This window comes from Pterocles gutturalis, unplaced genomic scaffold (assembly GCF_000699245.1).
Source record: "Pterocles gutturalis isolate BGI_N339 unplaced genomic scaffold, ASM69924v1 scaffold14514, whole genome shotgun sequence".
NCBI lineage: Eukaryota > Metazoa > Chordata > Aves > Pterocliformes > Pteroclidae > Pterocles > Pterocles gutturalis.
In genome coordinates this window covers 8,931-22,696 of record NW_010135916.1, presented here as the reverse complement: position 1 = coordinate 22,696, position 13,766 = coordinate 8,931, and the positions used below count along the sequence as shown (strand labels likewise).

The window sequence follows — 13,766 nt, the reverse complement described above, 5'->3', positions numbered from 1 at the left end:
AAAGCTGCCACGAGGTGTGCAAAAAGATTAGAGTCAGGAAGAGATGAGAAGGTGGCCACTAAGCAGCAGTGAGTTTGTCTGCTACGTACCTCTTGTGGAACTGGATCTTAAACTCCCTTCTACTACATATTACAGGTAGAATTTTCCTCATAAGCAGTTACAGTTTGATGAGGAAAATATGTAAACAGGCAGATCATCTGAACAAAGAATTGCTCCTTCTGCCTCTTATACTCTCCCATTAGCTACTGGAATTTTTTTTCCTGCTCGATATAGAACTTGGAGAGCAGTGCATTTCTTCTTCTAATATAAATATTTGAAATATTAGTTTTAATATTTTGATTACAATCAATGCTATATAAGCATCCTTGAATTTTGCTAGAGTAACTTACAGTAAGCAACCTGTGAGTTCCTTACAAGAAAGAATTAATAGTCCAGTTTCTTTCCTATCCTGACTCATGAAAATCTCAACCACAACGTACTTTCCCTGATGCCACAACAGGCATCAATCCTGTTAAATAGTTGTTGAGAACAAAAAGAAGTTTATTTAAAAAAAAAAAAAAGACAGAGAGAGAGTCTGTCTCCCAGTATCTAATGGCAAGACTTTCTTTCCAACTATTAACCCCTCATTCTTATGTCCTGTTAAGCACATTAACACAGTTGTATATTCTCAAAAAGCCACACGGGACAAAAAATTTAAGTAAAATAAAATGTGCTTTAATGGCTATTGGAGGAAGAGCAAAACTGTAATGCATGACTGCACTACACTAGGCATATCAGGTAACAATCTCAATATTAACTGCTCTCTAAGGATCTGAGAGACAAATTTGAGTTCTGTCATTGAGGTTCATGTGCCCATGTTAGACACACAGATAATTTCAGACTAGCTAAAAACCAAGCCTGATGTCTTTCTTACTCCTAATTCTAAGAAGCAGCAAAGGTCGACTTTGTTAAGAAGATTCTAAAGATGTGCCAATCTAGAATGCTAAGATAAGGGTCAATAAAATAAAGTTAATCTTAAATTTATCCAACTTATTTCTGATTTTGAACTCTAATACAGCTGAAGATCCAGGACAAACACGATAAAGTCAGGTCCTCCTCCTTTTATATGCACCTCATAATCTGTAGTTACTGCAATCTATACCTTTGTAACCACATTACACTACCTAGTATTGCCATCTAGTCAATAGTGGTGAATTTATAACTAGTTTCAAGCATGCAGCATTTAATAAATAAACAATTTTTGTCTTGATGAAATTGTACTTTTGACTCAGACTACAGACTAATCTGTTATACATATTTTCCGGGCTTTCAACAATCCTTATTCCACTAGCTGCCAAATCAATGAACTCACCTCCTGTACCTTTGTTTTTGAAAACTCTCTTTCAAAACTACACCTTCAAGATTTGAGTGCAAGCACACTTCAGATGGTACATAACTAATGAGCCAAACTAGTTAATTACTACTATTGCTATAGCACAGCAATCATGCAGTGTGCCTTAGATATCAATGAAAGGACCAAACACGGACAGATTTTGACCTAACTTAGGCTTGACAAGCACGATGAAAGCAAACAAAAGCAGAGACAGTGGGAGGACAAGGGTTACAACAGGGGAATTAGGAAATGCCTTTTTTTATTTTTTAATGCATGTTAATAATTCCCTGTGGAGTTTTAATGAATTTGTTCTACACATTAAGATGTCACTGCCAGTGTCTGGAATGAAGGGCAGGGTGGGGTCAGCAAAGAAGCTGCAACATCTGACTAGTCATAACAGAGTCCAGATTAAATATCAATATTGCCAGTGTCACCCAGACACCCGAACAGGATCTCCTACCTCTTGCAATGTGTTGATATCCACACCATCTCCTTGAATAACTCTGAGATACGGTGGCAGCAACTTGTAGCCTTTTGAGTTCTCTGTAATGGGAAACTTCTTTCCTAAGATCTCTAAGACCTATTGAAAAGAGATGCGAGACAGTTCAAAATAAAAATAAAAACTTTCTGTTCCAACAAAGAAATACAATTTCCACATTTCATTCCCTGAAAAAAAAAAATCCATAAATATACCTACACATCCTGCTCTAAATCTATCCACATAGGCACACAAACAAAAGGCATGCCAGCCATTGTGGTGGAAGCCATTAGATTAAAGCAGTCACAGACCATATGGCCTTCATGAACTTGTACCCAAGCACTAATCACAACCACGCTTCCCTCCTTTCTCGTTCGTTGCTACAAGTATTTGCTATTAAATCTGTCAGCTGAAGATTCTGCTCTTCTTTTGACCTCCCTTAAGATGAGGCTTTCAGTTTTCTGTGATTTTGTTAGCCACCAATAATTAAAGTGAAACACTTCAGACAGAAGTTTTTCTTATCAGCTCTGATAAAGATTATTCAAAGTTCCTATTTGTGATATGTCACTTGTCCCAAAGGAAAAAAAAAAGTGTTAAAGCTGTATGGATCCAATTTGACAGAGTATCAACATAATTAAAGTCTCCACTACTTTCTCATTAAAACAGTGCTGACAGCGACTCCAATTCAGAGGTATCAACAGCTTTTATTATAGAACTGCAACAATCATCTTATTCTCTAAAAACCTACAAGGCAAGAAACATTTTTCAACTTGGAGGTCACGTGCCACTGACTCAAATGCACGTCTTACAAAAGGGAGAAGAGTGATAAACTTGTATTTGTAGCATAGAACGGTGAATTATGTTCATACAGGACATGCCTCATCCCTGGAGGTGTTCAAGGCCAGGCTGGATGAGGCTTTGAGCAACCTGGTCTAGTGGAGGGTGTCCCTGCCCATGGCAGGGGGGCTGGAACTCAATGATCTTTAAGGTCCTTTCCAACCCAAACCATTCTGTGATTCTATGATCAAGATATCTGAACTTGGTGGTAAGATGTCTTATTGGCCTGGCATTTATTAATGCTCAAGTCGCTTCCCATTTTATTTGTTATTAAGTGATGAAAGACCTCTCTTTCTAGAGCCATTCCAACATCATTAGACCAGCAAAACTGGTACCTGCTGTAAAAGCTTCAAGAATAGTATGCAAGAATGGGTTTGATGAAAAAGATTAAACTATTCAGACTGTAAAAGTTTCCATATCTATACTGAGATGAGGTGAACGTTTACATTCTTCTGAGGTCCAAATCATCCATGTTTCCTATGTTTGTTAGCTGGTGTTATGGTTTGTCATTACAAAGCAAACAATCGCCCTTGTCAATCTTGTATACAAATGACTTCAAGAAAGGATTACCTTTAACACAGTGTCAAGAGGATTCCCAGAATCTGGTCTAATAATAAGTGGTGCCTCTGGACTTCGCGCTTCAATTATATGCCTTAAGTCATCACCCCATATTTTTTCACAAGCATTGTAAATGTCGTAGCTGTCACTAACCACAGATACAGGCACTGAAGAAAACTGTGTCACTATGTGTTCAAAAGCATCTTTTTCATGATCTTTCCCCCAAGCTGTTATGGTACTGTAAAGTCAATTGAAAAAATCCACATTAGAGCAGCATTAATATATTAATTAATATTTCCCACCAGTAACAGCTCAAGATAACAGTAGGCAATAAAATAAAATAAATTCTGTGCTTATCAGCTCTGTGTTGCATGGATAGTAAACATACTACTACTGAATAAAAAGCACCCTGGATTCATCTTTGGAAACTCGGACAAACAGTTGACACATTAAGCTTCTTTCACATACAAACGTGATTTTATTTATTTATTTAATATTTGTGAGATTGTTTCGCTTTTAGATCTGAAATTCAGAGAGGGAACTACAGACAGAAAAACAAAACATCTACTCTGGCAACTTCACACTACAAAATGAGAAGTAGAGAACTAGCAGCACATGTTAGAAAAATCTTAGAAGAAAACACAATTATTTTTTTTTTAATGGTGATTTAAAACCATTATGCTTACTCATACAAACATTCCTCTAGAGGAGCCTCAGGGCATTACCCTTGATACAAGGGTACAGGCAAGCACATAAAACAGAGTTGCTAAGAGAGGTAATAAGTCACTGAATGCCAGTTGGTCTGCAGTGGCTGTCTGTATGTTGCTGTCACAGACCAGCTGACGTAAATGACTTCAGTAACTTGTGCGTGAACACCTAAAAATCTCTCACGCAAAGAACAGGTGTGCAGTAAGAGCTAGTGGGCATTTAATTTTTACCATAAAATGCCAGCATTAACTTCTGTGTGGATAAGCCCCAGATTACATTAGTGAAGAAACAAAACAAAATTTGTTTCAAAGAGGTTGGGGCAGTCCAAGGAACGACCCTGGCTGCATGCCAGAGGCAAGCACCACGCTTACAACACAACCTCACATTGGAGGTTGTGGAACAATTCAACCATTCTGGAAAAATTTGAGTCTTTTGCACGAGACACTTTTCATGTATTAATTTGGAAAGGGTGACTGCAGTCTGCATTTGGCAATGCAAACTTTAACTAGGACAGTTTAAGCTGTCTGCTCCCATACCACCACTTCAATACACTGTGCAAAAGACGCTGACTTGTTCTTTGACTCCATGTGTTTGCTTTCATTAAAAGAATTTTTTAGTTGCTTGGGCCGTCATTTTTGGATTTAACTGCAGTATTACGGTAAGCTAAGAGAAGACATTTCAGAAAAAAATTGTCACTTCTACTGATCAAGCAGGGGTTCTAGAACAACACTACAGCAATGGTCCAGAAAGTAATATGAAACTGTGTTCATTCAAAGATCATCACCACCCTGTTAGGACTATTCATGTAAGCCCTAACATCATCTGTCTTGCAATTCTAAGTGAAAAGATTCACTATTCAAAAGCACTAGATTTTGTACTCTATAAGAACAAAGCAACTGTCCCTCCCTTTATATTCTGATTATTTCAGTAGGCGGACATACAAGTGAAATTCAAGGATTTGTATTCACTCCTGACTTCATACAGGATTCAGATATAAAAAAATAAGACCTCTTAACCTCAAATGCCTGTTTGAGACCTGTTCCGTACTCTCAAAAAGGCATTAACAGTTCTTAGTGAGACATAAGGATTCACCATTGGCTGAATTAGTTACGCTGATGGGAAGCTGTAGAGCAACTGCCTCTTCTGGAGGGAGAACATGATCTGGGAAAGTCCAGAATTACAACTTACATGGGTTTTCATTTTATGATTTTATGTTTAAAACAAAATTTAAACTTCATAACATGAATCCTCAATATATACTTTTACCTGTAAGCCTTCAAGTCTATTCCAAATTTACTTTGATGCTGATAAGAATGTTAAAGACATTAAAACACATTTATACTTAAGAATAATCATTGCCCTGTTGCACCCCTAGAACATAGAGGGGCGTCAGCATTGAACTTCAGCCTCAACAGGCACATCAATCATGGCTAACACTGTATGAGGTAAGTGAAACAGCTCACTATTTCTGGATACAAAGATGGATAATAAAAATTACATTTTGCTAAGGTACTTTTAAAAAGGCTTTAATAGCTCAGTATCTTACCTGTGTTCAGCAGCTGGAACAGAATATCCTGGAACCGGATCTTTTGTACCATAGTACTTTTTAATTAATGCAATTCCTGCTACAGTGTCTGTTCCTTTGAAGTTCACCAAATGAGCTGAAGCTCCTATTCCTGCAGTCTGAAAAAGACCCAACTTTCAGCTGCCACACCAACTACAGAAGCCTAAAACCCAGCACTAGTTTGTAACAGCAAAACTCCGATTCGGTTCCTGTTTCACCAATACCCTCTTTATGCATTTACACAGGAAGACAACTCCCGTATAGAAAAAAGCTCTCCCAGCCTAGTGCTCACAGTTCAGACACATACCCGCTTCCCCTGATCTCCCCCGCCTCCACAGCAGATCCAAACACAGTGCTCTAGGCATTCACAATTTCACTCTGAACACGATTGTTAAGAGATACATGCTACAATCCTTTAGAGTTAAGAACAATTAGACTTCTCAAATTGTTAAGACAAGTAGTATTACCTCTTGTGAAGAAACTCCTCTGTAGCCAAAGTCATGCAGTTTATACTCCAGTCCTTCTAAGCTGCCAGAAGTCTCCAGCAAGTATTTGGCCAAAATCTTTTTCTGCTCTCTAGAGTTTGTAGCCACTGTGATTGGATACCATGACTGCACAAGAATAGTCTAAAATAAAACCCATCACATTGTTAGGTGTATGTTTGCTTAGGACTTAAAAATCCCCACTTGGCATTTAATAAGGCACAAAAAGGTCTATTTATTTTCATTGTCCATTCAGAAAGTACTGATGCTTTCAACACTTTGCTTTAGCACTAAAGTAATTAACCTTCATAATACCTTAATACGGCAGGCCAGGTATTGACCATCTCAGGAGTTACCACTCCCAAGCTACAGGCACAATTCCCCCCATCCACCTTTCCTTGTGGATACAAGTATTGCTGTGAATTTGCCGTAAAATTATTACAATCTCTTGCCAGGTAGGGGGAAGAGGTCTGTGTGAGAGCACTAAAAATAGAATCCAGGCTTGCTTAAAGCAGAAAATGAAAGCTGCCAGAGATTGCCCTTAAACCAATGAGGGATTCAGCCTTTAATTTAAGTGCATTAATATTTACTTAGAAAAAACACTTTAACTTTCCAAAACTGACCTCAATCCAATTTGTGAGCCAGTAGCACTCTGGATCTGTGTTTTCTACTGTGAAAAGAACATTTCCTCTGGGAATTACAGAGCCCTCAGGAACAGCCTTTATTTCTATAGGAAGATGGCCATCATATTTCTGTATAAGAAACAGTAATCTTGTTAGACAACAGGCAAGTTTAGGACCTACCTCTCTTTGATTTGACTGCAATGGATATAAGTCAGGCTATGATTCTATGAGTTTATTGATAAGGCTTTTTTCTCCATTGCTTTCAACCCTAAAAAACAGTTCGGTTTGTTTGCACAGCCACCAGACCAAACAAACAAACAAATCCACATTTATCAAAAAAGGAGGAAAATCCCATAACCTATGATCAAACCAAATGATGGTTATCAGTTGTATTCCTTGTGCAAACTGAGTCAGGAAGGCTTAAATGTTATATAAAAATACATAAGTTCTACCTACAGAACAGAAATATTTGCTACTCAGATTTCTTCAGTGCTTTAACATGAAGTATGCGAAAAAAGAAAGTTTATCTAGGCATTCAAAAAATCTCTAGTTTTGCTTAGTACAGATATGTGCTTTGTTAATTTATTAGCGCAGGATCCATTTAGTATCTATTTTAAAGACTATTTTATCATCTCAATTATTCACTAGACATGAAAACTAATATTGAAATGTTGTTCTTTTGCCAAATTCCATCTTTCATCCCTGAAGGACTAAATATTGTCTGAAATAATGTGCCTTTTGAAAAAGAGTAAGTTGCAAACAGCAACTCTGAAAGAGTAATGGTAAATTTCTGAAAGGTCTTTGCAAGCTAAACTGTAAGACTTAAAGTATTTTGTATATTAATATTTTTTGACAGAAAGCTTCTAATGAGATATTCTTTAAAGGCAACAAAAATTGCATAAATTCAGATAAATTACACAGATTAATAACTAGCATCAAAACTTATTCTCCAGTGCCTAAAAGACATGAGAATTTTCTTCTACACTAGAGTTTAAAAGTTTCTTTGAAAACGTAACATGCTGAAGCAAATTGTGTTTATATACCACACAGGGTTTAGTTGTCAGGCTTGGAGATGTCTGTTCTGGATTAAGAAAGGACAATGAAGCCTTCAAAAAGGTTCAAAATAATTTATTAATGATTCAATAAAGTATAGTTAAGTGAAAAAAACCAAAACATTTCAAAGTTGCTATAGGTGTTGATTTTGTCCACAAAAAACCACAATATGGTCATGCCCTAGCACTATATTACAGCCCTTTTCAAAACTTTTAGGTAGAATTAACTTGTACAATTCAGGGCTTACAGCTCTGTCACGAATCATCAATTCCTGCCAACTTCCAGACTTCACACCATCCCCTTGTTCTCCGGGCAGTCCCTTCCCCTCTCCCACCCCTTCACCCTACCACTATTTACTCATTCTTTACTCCCGGTACAAATTCATGTGCGTACTTTTAAAATTCATTGTGGCACTTCACTCATAGAGCCATTGCTCCCTCCACTGTACCTAACACTACACATTAGATAACAGAGCCAAAGAGCAAACAGGGGCAGGTATGTGAATATATACAGGAATTCAGTGAGCAGAAGCAGGGTCTCTGTGTGCATAGAAGGGCAAAGTCCCAAAGGGTACATACACTTCCAGCTTGAAAGCCATCAGCATCTAATATCAAAAAGTGGAAATCATATTTGTTTTTATATATATATATATATACACACACACAATTTAAACATGAAAATCTGACAAAAGAATAAGCAACATATATGGGGGGTATGCAGGAAGGCTTCTTTTGACCAAACCAAAAGTTGAATGGAATTAGTAACACCACGTTAAAACTCAGTGTGGACAGACATTCAGCATTAAAAACTTATTAATTCCGTTTAGCCAAAGAAGGATCAAGATTACTTTGAATACAGATGAGAGCACTTCACAATGTATAATATAGCTTAAACACAAATATGGATTGCATTCACATCTGTAGTTATTTGAAATTCATGCAAGTCCTCTACAAACCTCTCTAACTCCCTCTTAGAAAACTGTGGTTTTATTTCCCTTACTGCCATTTGAAACACTTAGTTGAAATTCATTTTTCTCTTGCACACCTTGTGGTCCACCCTGGTTGCAACATGACATCCAGATACATATTCACAGACAGATGTCACCATAAAATACATACAGTCAGAGTATCCAGGGGAAAATAAACGCAAAGAACTAAAAATTGTGTTTTCAAATACCAAAAATATCCATTCACTAAGAACCCACAATGAAACTTAGCATTTAACTAATCTGCAGAGATTAAAACAGCTCTGATGAACACTATTAGTCTGAATCTGATGCTTTTACAGAGATAAGATGTTTGCAAATTACTTGAAGACTGACACCTTTTTAAACAAAAGGGAAAACGATAATTGTGGAAAGACTTAATTTGGAAGGATTTGTGTGTCAGAAGTACTCAAGCCTTGTATTTCATAATAAAGTTCAAATGAAGTTCAAATCTCTGAAAAATTTAGGAAACAATTGAACAGAACATATATTTTTTACAACTATTCACACATACATGTAATGCTGTATTGGGTTTGCGTGGCAAGGTTTTGGTAGTAGTGGAGCGGGTGGTACAGGCATGGCTTCTCTGAGATGCCAGAAGCTTCCCCCTTGTCCAATAGAGCCAATGCCAGCCGGCTACACGACAGACCCACCACTGGCCAAGGCCGAGCCCACCAGTGACAGTGGTAGTGCCTCTGGGATAACATTTAAGAAGGGAAAAAAAAACCTGCAGTGCAACAGCAGCCAGAGAGAGGAGTGAGAATATGTGAGGGAAACAACTCTGCAGACACCAAGGTCCGTGTAGGAGGGACAGGAGGTGCTCCAGGTGCCGGAGCAGAGATCCACCTGCAGCTTGGTGAGGACCCCATGCCAGACCAGGTGGCTGTGCCTGAACGAGGTTGTGACCCCATAGGAAGCCAGTGCTGGAGCAGGACATGGACAGAGGAGCCCAGGCTGGAGCAGGTTTGCTGGCAGGACTTGTGAGCCTGTGGGGGACCTGTGCTGGAGCAGTCTGTGCCTGAAGGACTGCACCCTGCAAGGGACCCGTGCTGGAGCAGTTCATGAAAAGCTGCAGCACGTGGGAAGGACTCACGCTGGAGCAGTTCATGGAGCAGTCATCTCCTGTAGGAGGGACCCCACGCGGGAGCAGGGGAAGAGTGTGAGGAGTCCTCCCCTTGAGGAGGAAGGAGCAGCAGAAACAACCTGTGATGAACTGACTGTAACCCCCATTCCCCGTCCCCTTGTGCTGCTGGGCAGGGAGGAGGTAGAGAAAATTGGGAGCGAAGCTGAGCCCGGGAAGAAGGGAAGGGTGGGGGGTTTGGTTTTATTGCTCATTACCCTACTCTGATTTGATTGGTAATAAGTAAATTAATTTCCTCCAGTCGAGTCTGTTTTGCCCATGATGGTAATTGGTGAGTGATCCCTCCCTGTCCTCGTCTCAACCCATGAGCCTTTCATTTTATTTTCTCTCCCCTGTCCAGCTGAGGAGGAGGAGAGACAGAGCAGCTTTGGTGGGCACCTGGCATCCAGACAGGGTCAACCCACCACAAATGCTTTCTGTATTAGAATAAAAATGGATATAATTAGTTACAGAAAACAATATAAATGATGCAAGCAACCACTAAGCACTATTTTCCACCTGGAGACTTGCCAACAAGCCTCCACTTACACTAGCTGGCTGACGGCAGCCATAAATTCTTATTACCTGCAAAGCCATATTTGGCATCTGAAAGGATGAAAATTACTTTTCTCTAAGGAATTACAATTATATTATTATTCTTTGACAGCTGCTACTCCCTGTACATTAAACACAAAAATCTAAATTTACCCAGTCTTTACTATCATGGTTAAAAGGAGAGACTGCTGTATTTATTCTATAGTTGATTCATAAATCCTTCATGATGATCTCATACTATTTTCATAAATTTTACCTCCAGAATATAGTTCCATCCCTTTTCATTGAAGACATCATCTTGAAAATGCTCCCTATATACTTCTTTGGCTTCCTTGATTTTCTCTTTGGTCACCACTTTACCTGTGGTTTCAGAAACAGATGAAAGCTTAGAAACTTATGATATTCATCAATTTATAACATAAATAACAAAAAGATTCAGACACAGAAAAGTCACATTGCCTCCAACAAAGACAGGGAGAACATATCAAATGCACTATACTAGCTATGTTAAAACCAAATTTTACTTTCACGTATTATATATTTTAGGATGCTCAAGAAACCAACAAGATAAAATACACTTGTGGTTTGCAGGTGACTCAGGAACAATTTGAGATTATTACTCTTTTATGATGGTCAAAAACCTGTCAAGAGTTTTAGTAGCAGTGCTTTTCCCAGACGAATGTGATGATTGTGCAAGTTGGCACATGAAACAAGATATAACCAGACCAGCACAAGGGTTAAGCTATGCTGCTCTAGGGAGAATCGCCATGGAGAGACCTTATGACCAGTCTTTGATTGACCAGCTTGTGATAGGAACTGACACACTAACCACATGATTTCAATAAGCATCGCTACTGTTGTAGGAACAATCACCTACTAGAAATGTTAGAGAGCAATCCTCAGACAGCTAAAGAGAAAAGAAACAGGATTATCAAGTATTCTGCTTATAGCTGAATTCCAATATTTGGTGGAATTGGCAGAAATATTTATGGATTCTGGATCAAGACAAACATACACAAGCCGTATGACCGAAGTTTTCCTTCTAAAGCTTGGCAGAAGGCAACTTGCGTTCAGGTCAGAACAGGTGATATTTGCATATCATGCAAAAAACCAAACAAAATCTTAAACGGCACCAAGGAACATCCAGATGTTACTTTTAAGATTGCCAATATTGAATTGAAAACACTTTCAGATGTAGCCTCCCTATTCAGTGATCTCAGCTGACTGGCAACTGAAATTTAAATTAAAACCATTATTGGTTTACACAGTAAATAAATCAGAAAATACAGGCTAAAGTTATGTTCAAAATGCAAAATGTACTTTCCCTTGAATCTCCTATATTCTTGTGATTCCATGCACCGCTGTGTTCTATTCCCATTCATTTTAATTTAGCCCACTGAAGTTGGGATACGAACACCTCTTCATTTTTAATAAACCATTGGCATAAATAAACATAGTAAAGAGGTGTCTGAATTAAGAAGTCAACACCACTCTCTAAGGGTGGACATCTCATTTTCGGAATCACATAAGATCTTATGCATGTCACTACCTACACTGTACCAAGATAACCTGGAATTGTTTCAACTATAAGACTCCAGCAAGGCTTGAGAAAATTTAAGATCTTTATTTACAGGCAAAGTTTTACTGGAATTTGAGACAGTTACCTTTTAAGTATTTATTCAGAATGTACTGCAAACCATAAAAAACTGTTTCTTCATATTTCACTTTCCTTAATTTGGAATTTTCAGTCTTCTTTTCACGACATTCAAAGTAGGAATATACTTTGCTTGTATTAGGTGGATATTGCTTGTAGTGTGTAACCTACATTAAGAAAAACTTCAGTAAGAGCTCAAATCATCACTACAAAAGCACAAGAGAAATAATAGTTGTATGTTAAAGCTGAGAGTGACCCCAGCTCTTCTGGACTACTATAATTCATCCATTCACATTCTACACAGTAATTATTTAGGGGATTTTGCCTTTTCTAGCCATCTTCAATTCTCAGTTCAAAAGACTGTCCTTCCTATCTTATTCTTTGCTTCTGTGTCAAGCCTTTCCCCCTGGAGTAACCTTCATGGTCAGCTCTTCCACTTCCCTGATGACTTTGCTTTTATTAACGTGGAAAGACACCAAGCTAGGATTTTAGGAGCAGCACAGAGCACCAACATGCCGGGTCAGTTTTCACCCTCCTGCACTTTGGCCAAGCCCAATAGCTACAGGAAGCACAAAGTTGCCTGCCACTACCAAATTGGAGGTACCTGCTTGTACTTGATTGAAATTTTGAAGGCTATAATCACGTCATTCAAATAAAAGCCATCCAGACTCAGGAAGGCACTGACAATGGCCTTTACCGAAGCGTCTCATTCACCATGAGTAGAGTGGGTTTCCTCAAACCCTAACTATGTCAAAGCCAGCTTACGAACCTGTTACTGTCAGTAACGCTGATAAAATCTACCTGAGGTTTGTACCTCCCCACGAAGTCTGCTAGATGGACTTTTTTTTTAGCTATTGATAGTAAAGCTACCCAGAAGCTTCCTTTGAGTAACGTGTCATTTGAAACAAGTACACTCTAAACAATTTAAACTTGCAAAATTTTATCTCCTAATGTGTAAAAAGAAAGTTCCATGCAAAATCCATCATTCCATATTAAACAAAAAGAATATACCATGACATAAATTTCATACTATCCATGTTGAAATTAAAGGATACATAAATCAGCTTAAGTCATTCCCAAAGGTGAAGCTATAACAAGTTTTCTTAAATTATGATGAGAAGAAAAGTCTGTGAACAAATCTATACATTCCATAAGGGAAGACTGTTCCTATGGCCAAGTAAAGCACCATCACACATCAGAACAAAACTCAAAAACCTGTGAGTGTCGTGTCTGATTTTTTCTCAAAAACCCCAGAATTATAGGTTAGAGCATGAGTTCATTATAAGCTTCTCACTATTACTTCTTACTCCAAATCACCTTAAAAAAATCTTTGTTCCTAGTATCACAAGGAATCAGAAAGGGATAGTTTTACCACTTCTTCCTTATTGTTCTGATGTTTTAAATGTACTTCAGACACTTCCAACATAAAATATTTGAAGGCTACCTATATTGCTAAGACTGTATATTAAAGGATTTTAAAAATGCAGTTTTCTTTTTTCTCTCAAATGCTGTTTATATTTAGTATTTCACTCAGTTGGGACGAAGAACTAGACCACTCAACTGTATTTCTTGGTTCTCCTATACCAGTACAATGCTGTTATGGTTGTGTTTCCAATGCTGCAAGGAAACATTCAAATAACAAAAAAGGCCAATTTTCAGATCTTTCCATTATCTATACTTGTATGAAGTTTTCAAGGCCAATCAAGTAAAACCCAACCCTGTCATTGCAAGTTTTCTGCCTTTACTTCAAACAAAGCACTGCAACGCAGACATTTAA

General features: G+C 38.1%; 1 protein-coding gene across 1 annotated transcript in view; it reads right to left on the bottom strand.

The window, feature by feature from the left end:
- NAMPT (nicotinamide phosphoribosyltransferase) overlaps nt 1–12,156 on the bottom strand; it is a gene marked incomplete at its 5' end in the record, with an annotated part of 19,818 nt that extends 7,662 nt beyond the window's left edge. The window contains 7 exons of the mRNA XM_010082091.1: nt 1,833–1,952; nt 3,258–3,483; nt 5,500–5,636; nt 5,985–6,143; nt 6,623–6,751; nt 10,592–10,695; nt 12,000–12,156. Of these exons, the coding sequence (XP_010080393.1) occupies nt 1,833–1,952; nt 3,258–3,483; nt 5,500–5,636; nt 5,985–6,143; nt 6,623–6,751; nt 10,592–10,695; nt 12,000–12,156 (1,032 nt within the window). The remainder of the gene's footprint in view (nt 1–1,832; nt 1,953–3,257; nt 3,484–5,499; nt 5,637–5,984; nt 6,144–6,622; nt 6,752–10,591; nt 10,696–11,999) is intronic.
- Nucleotides 12,157–13,766: the final 1,610 nt, after the last annotated feature.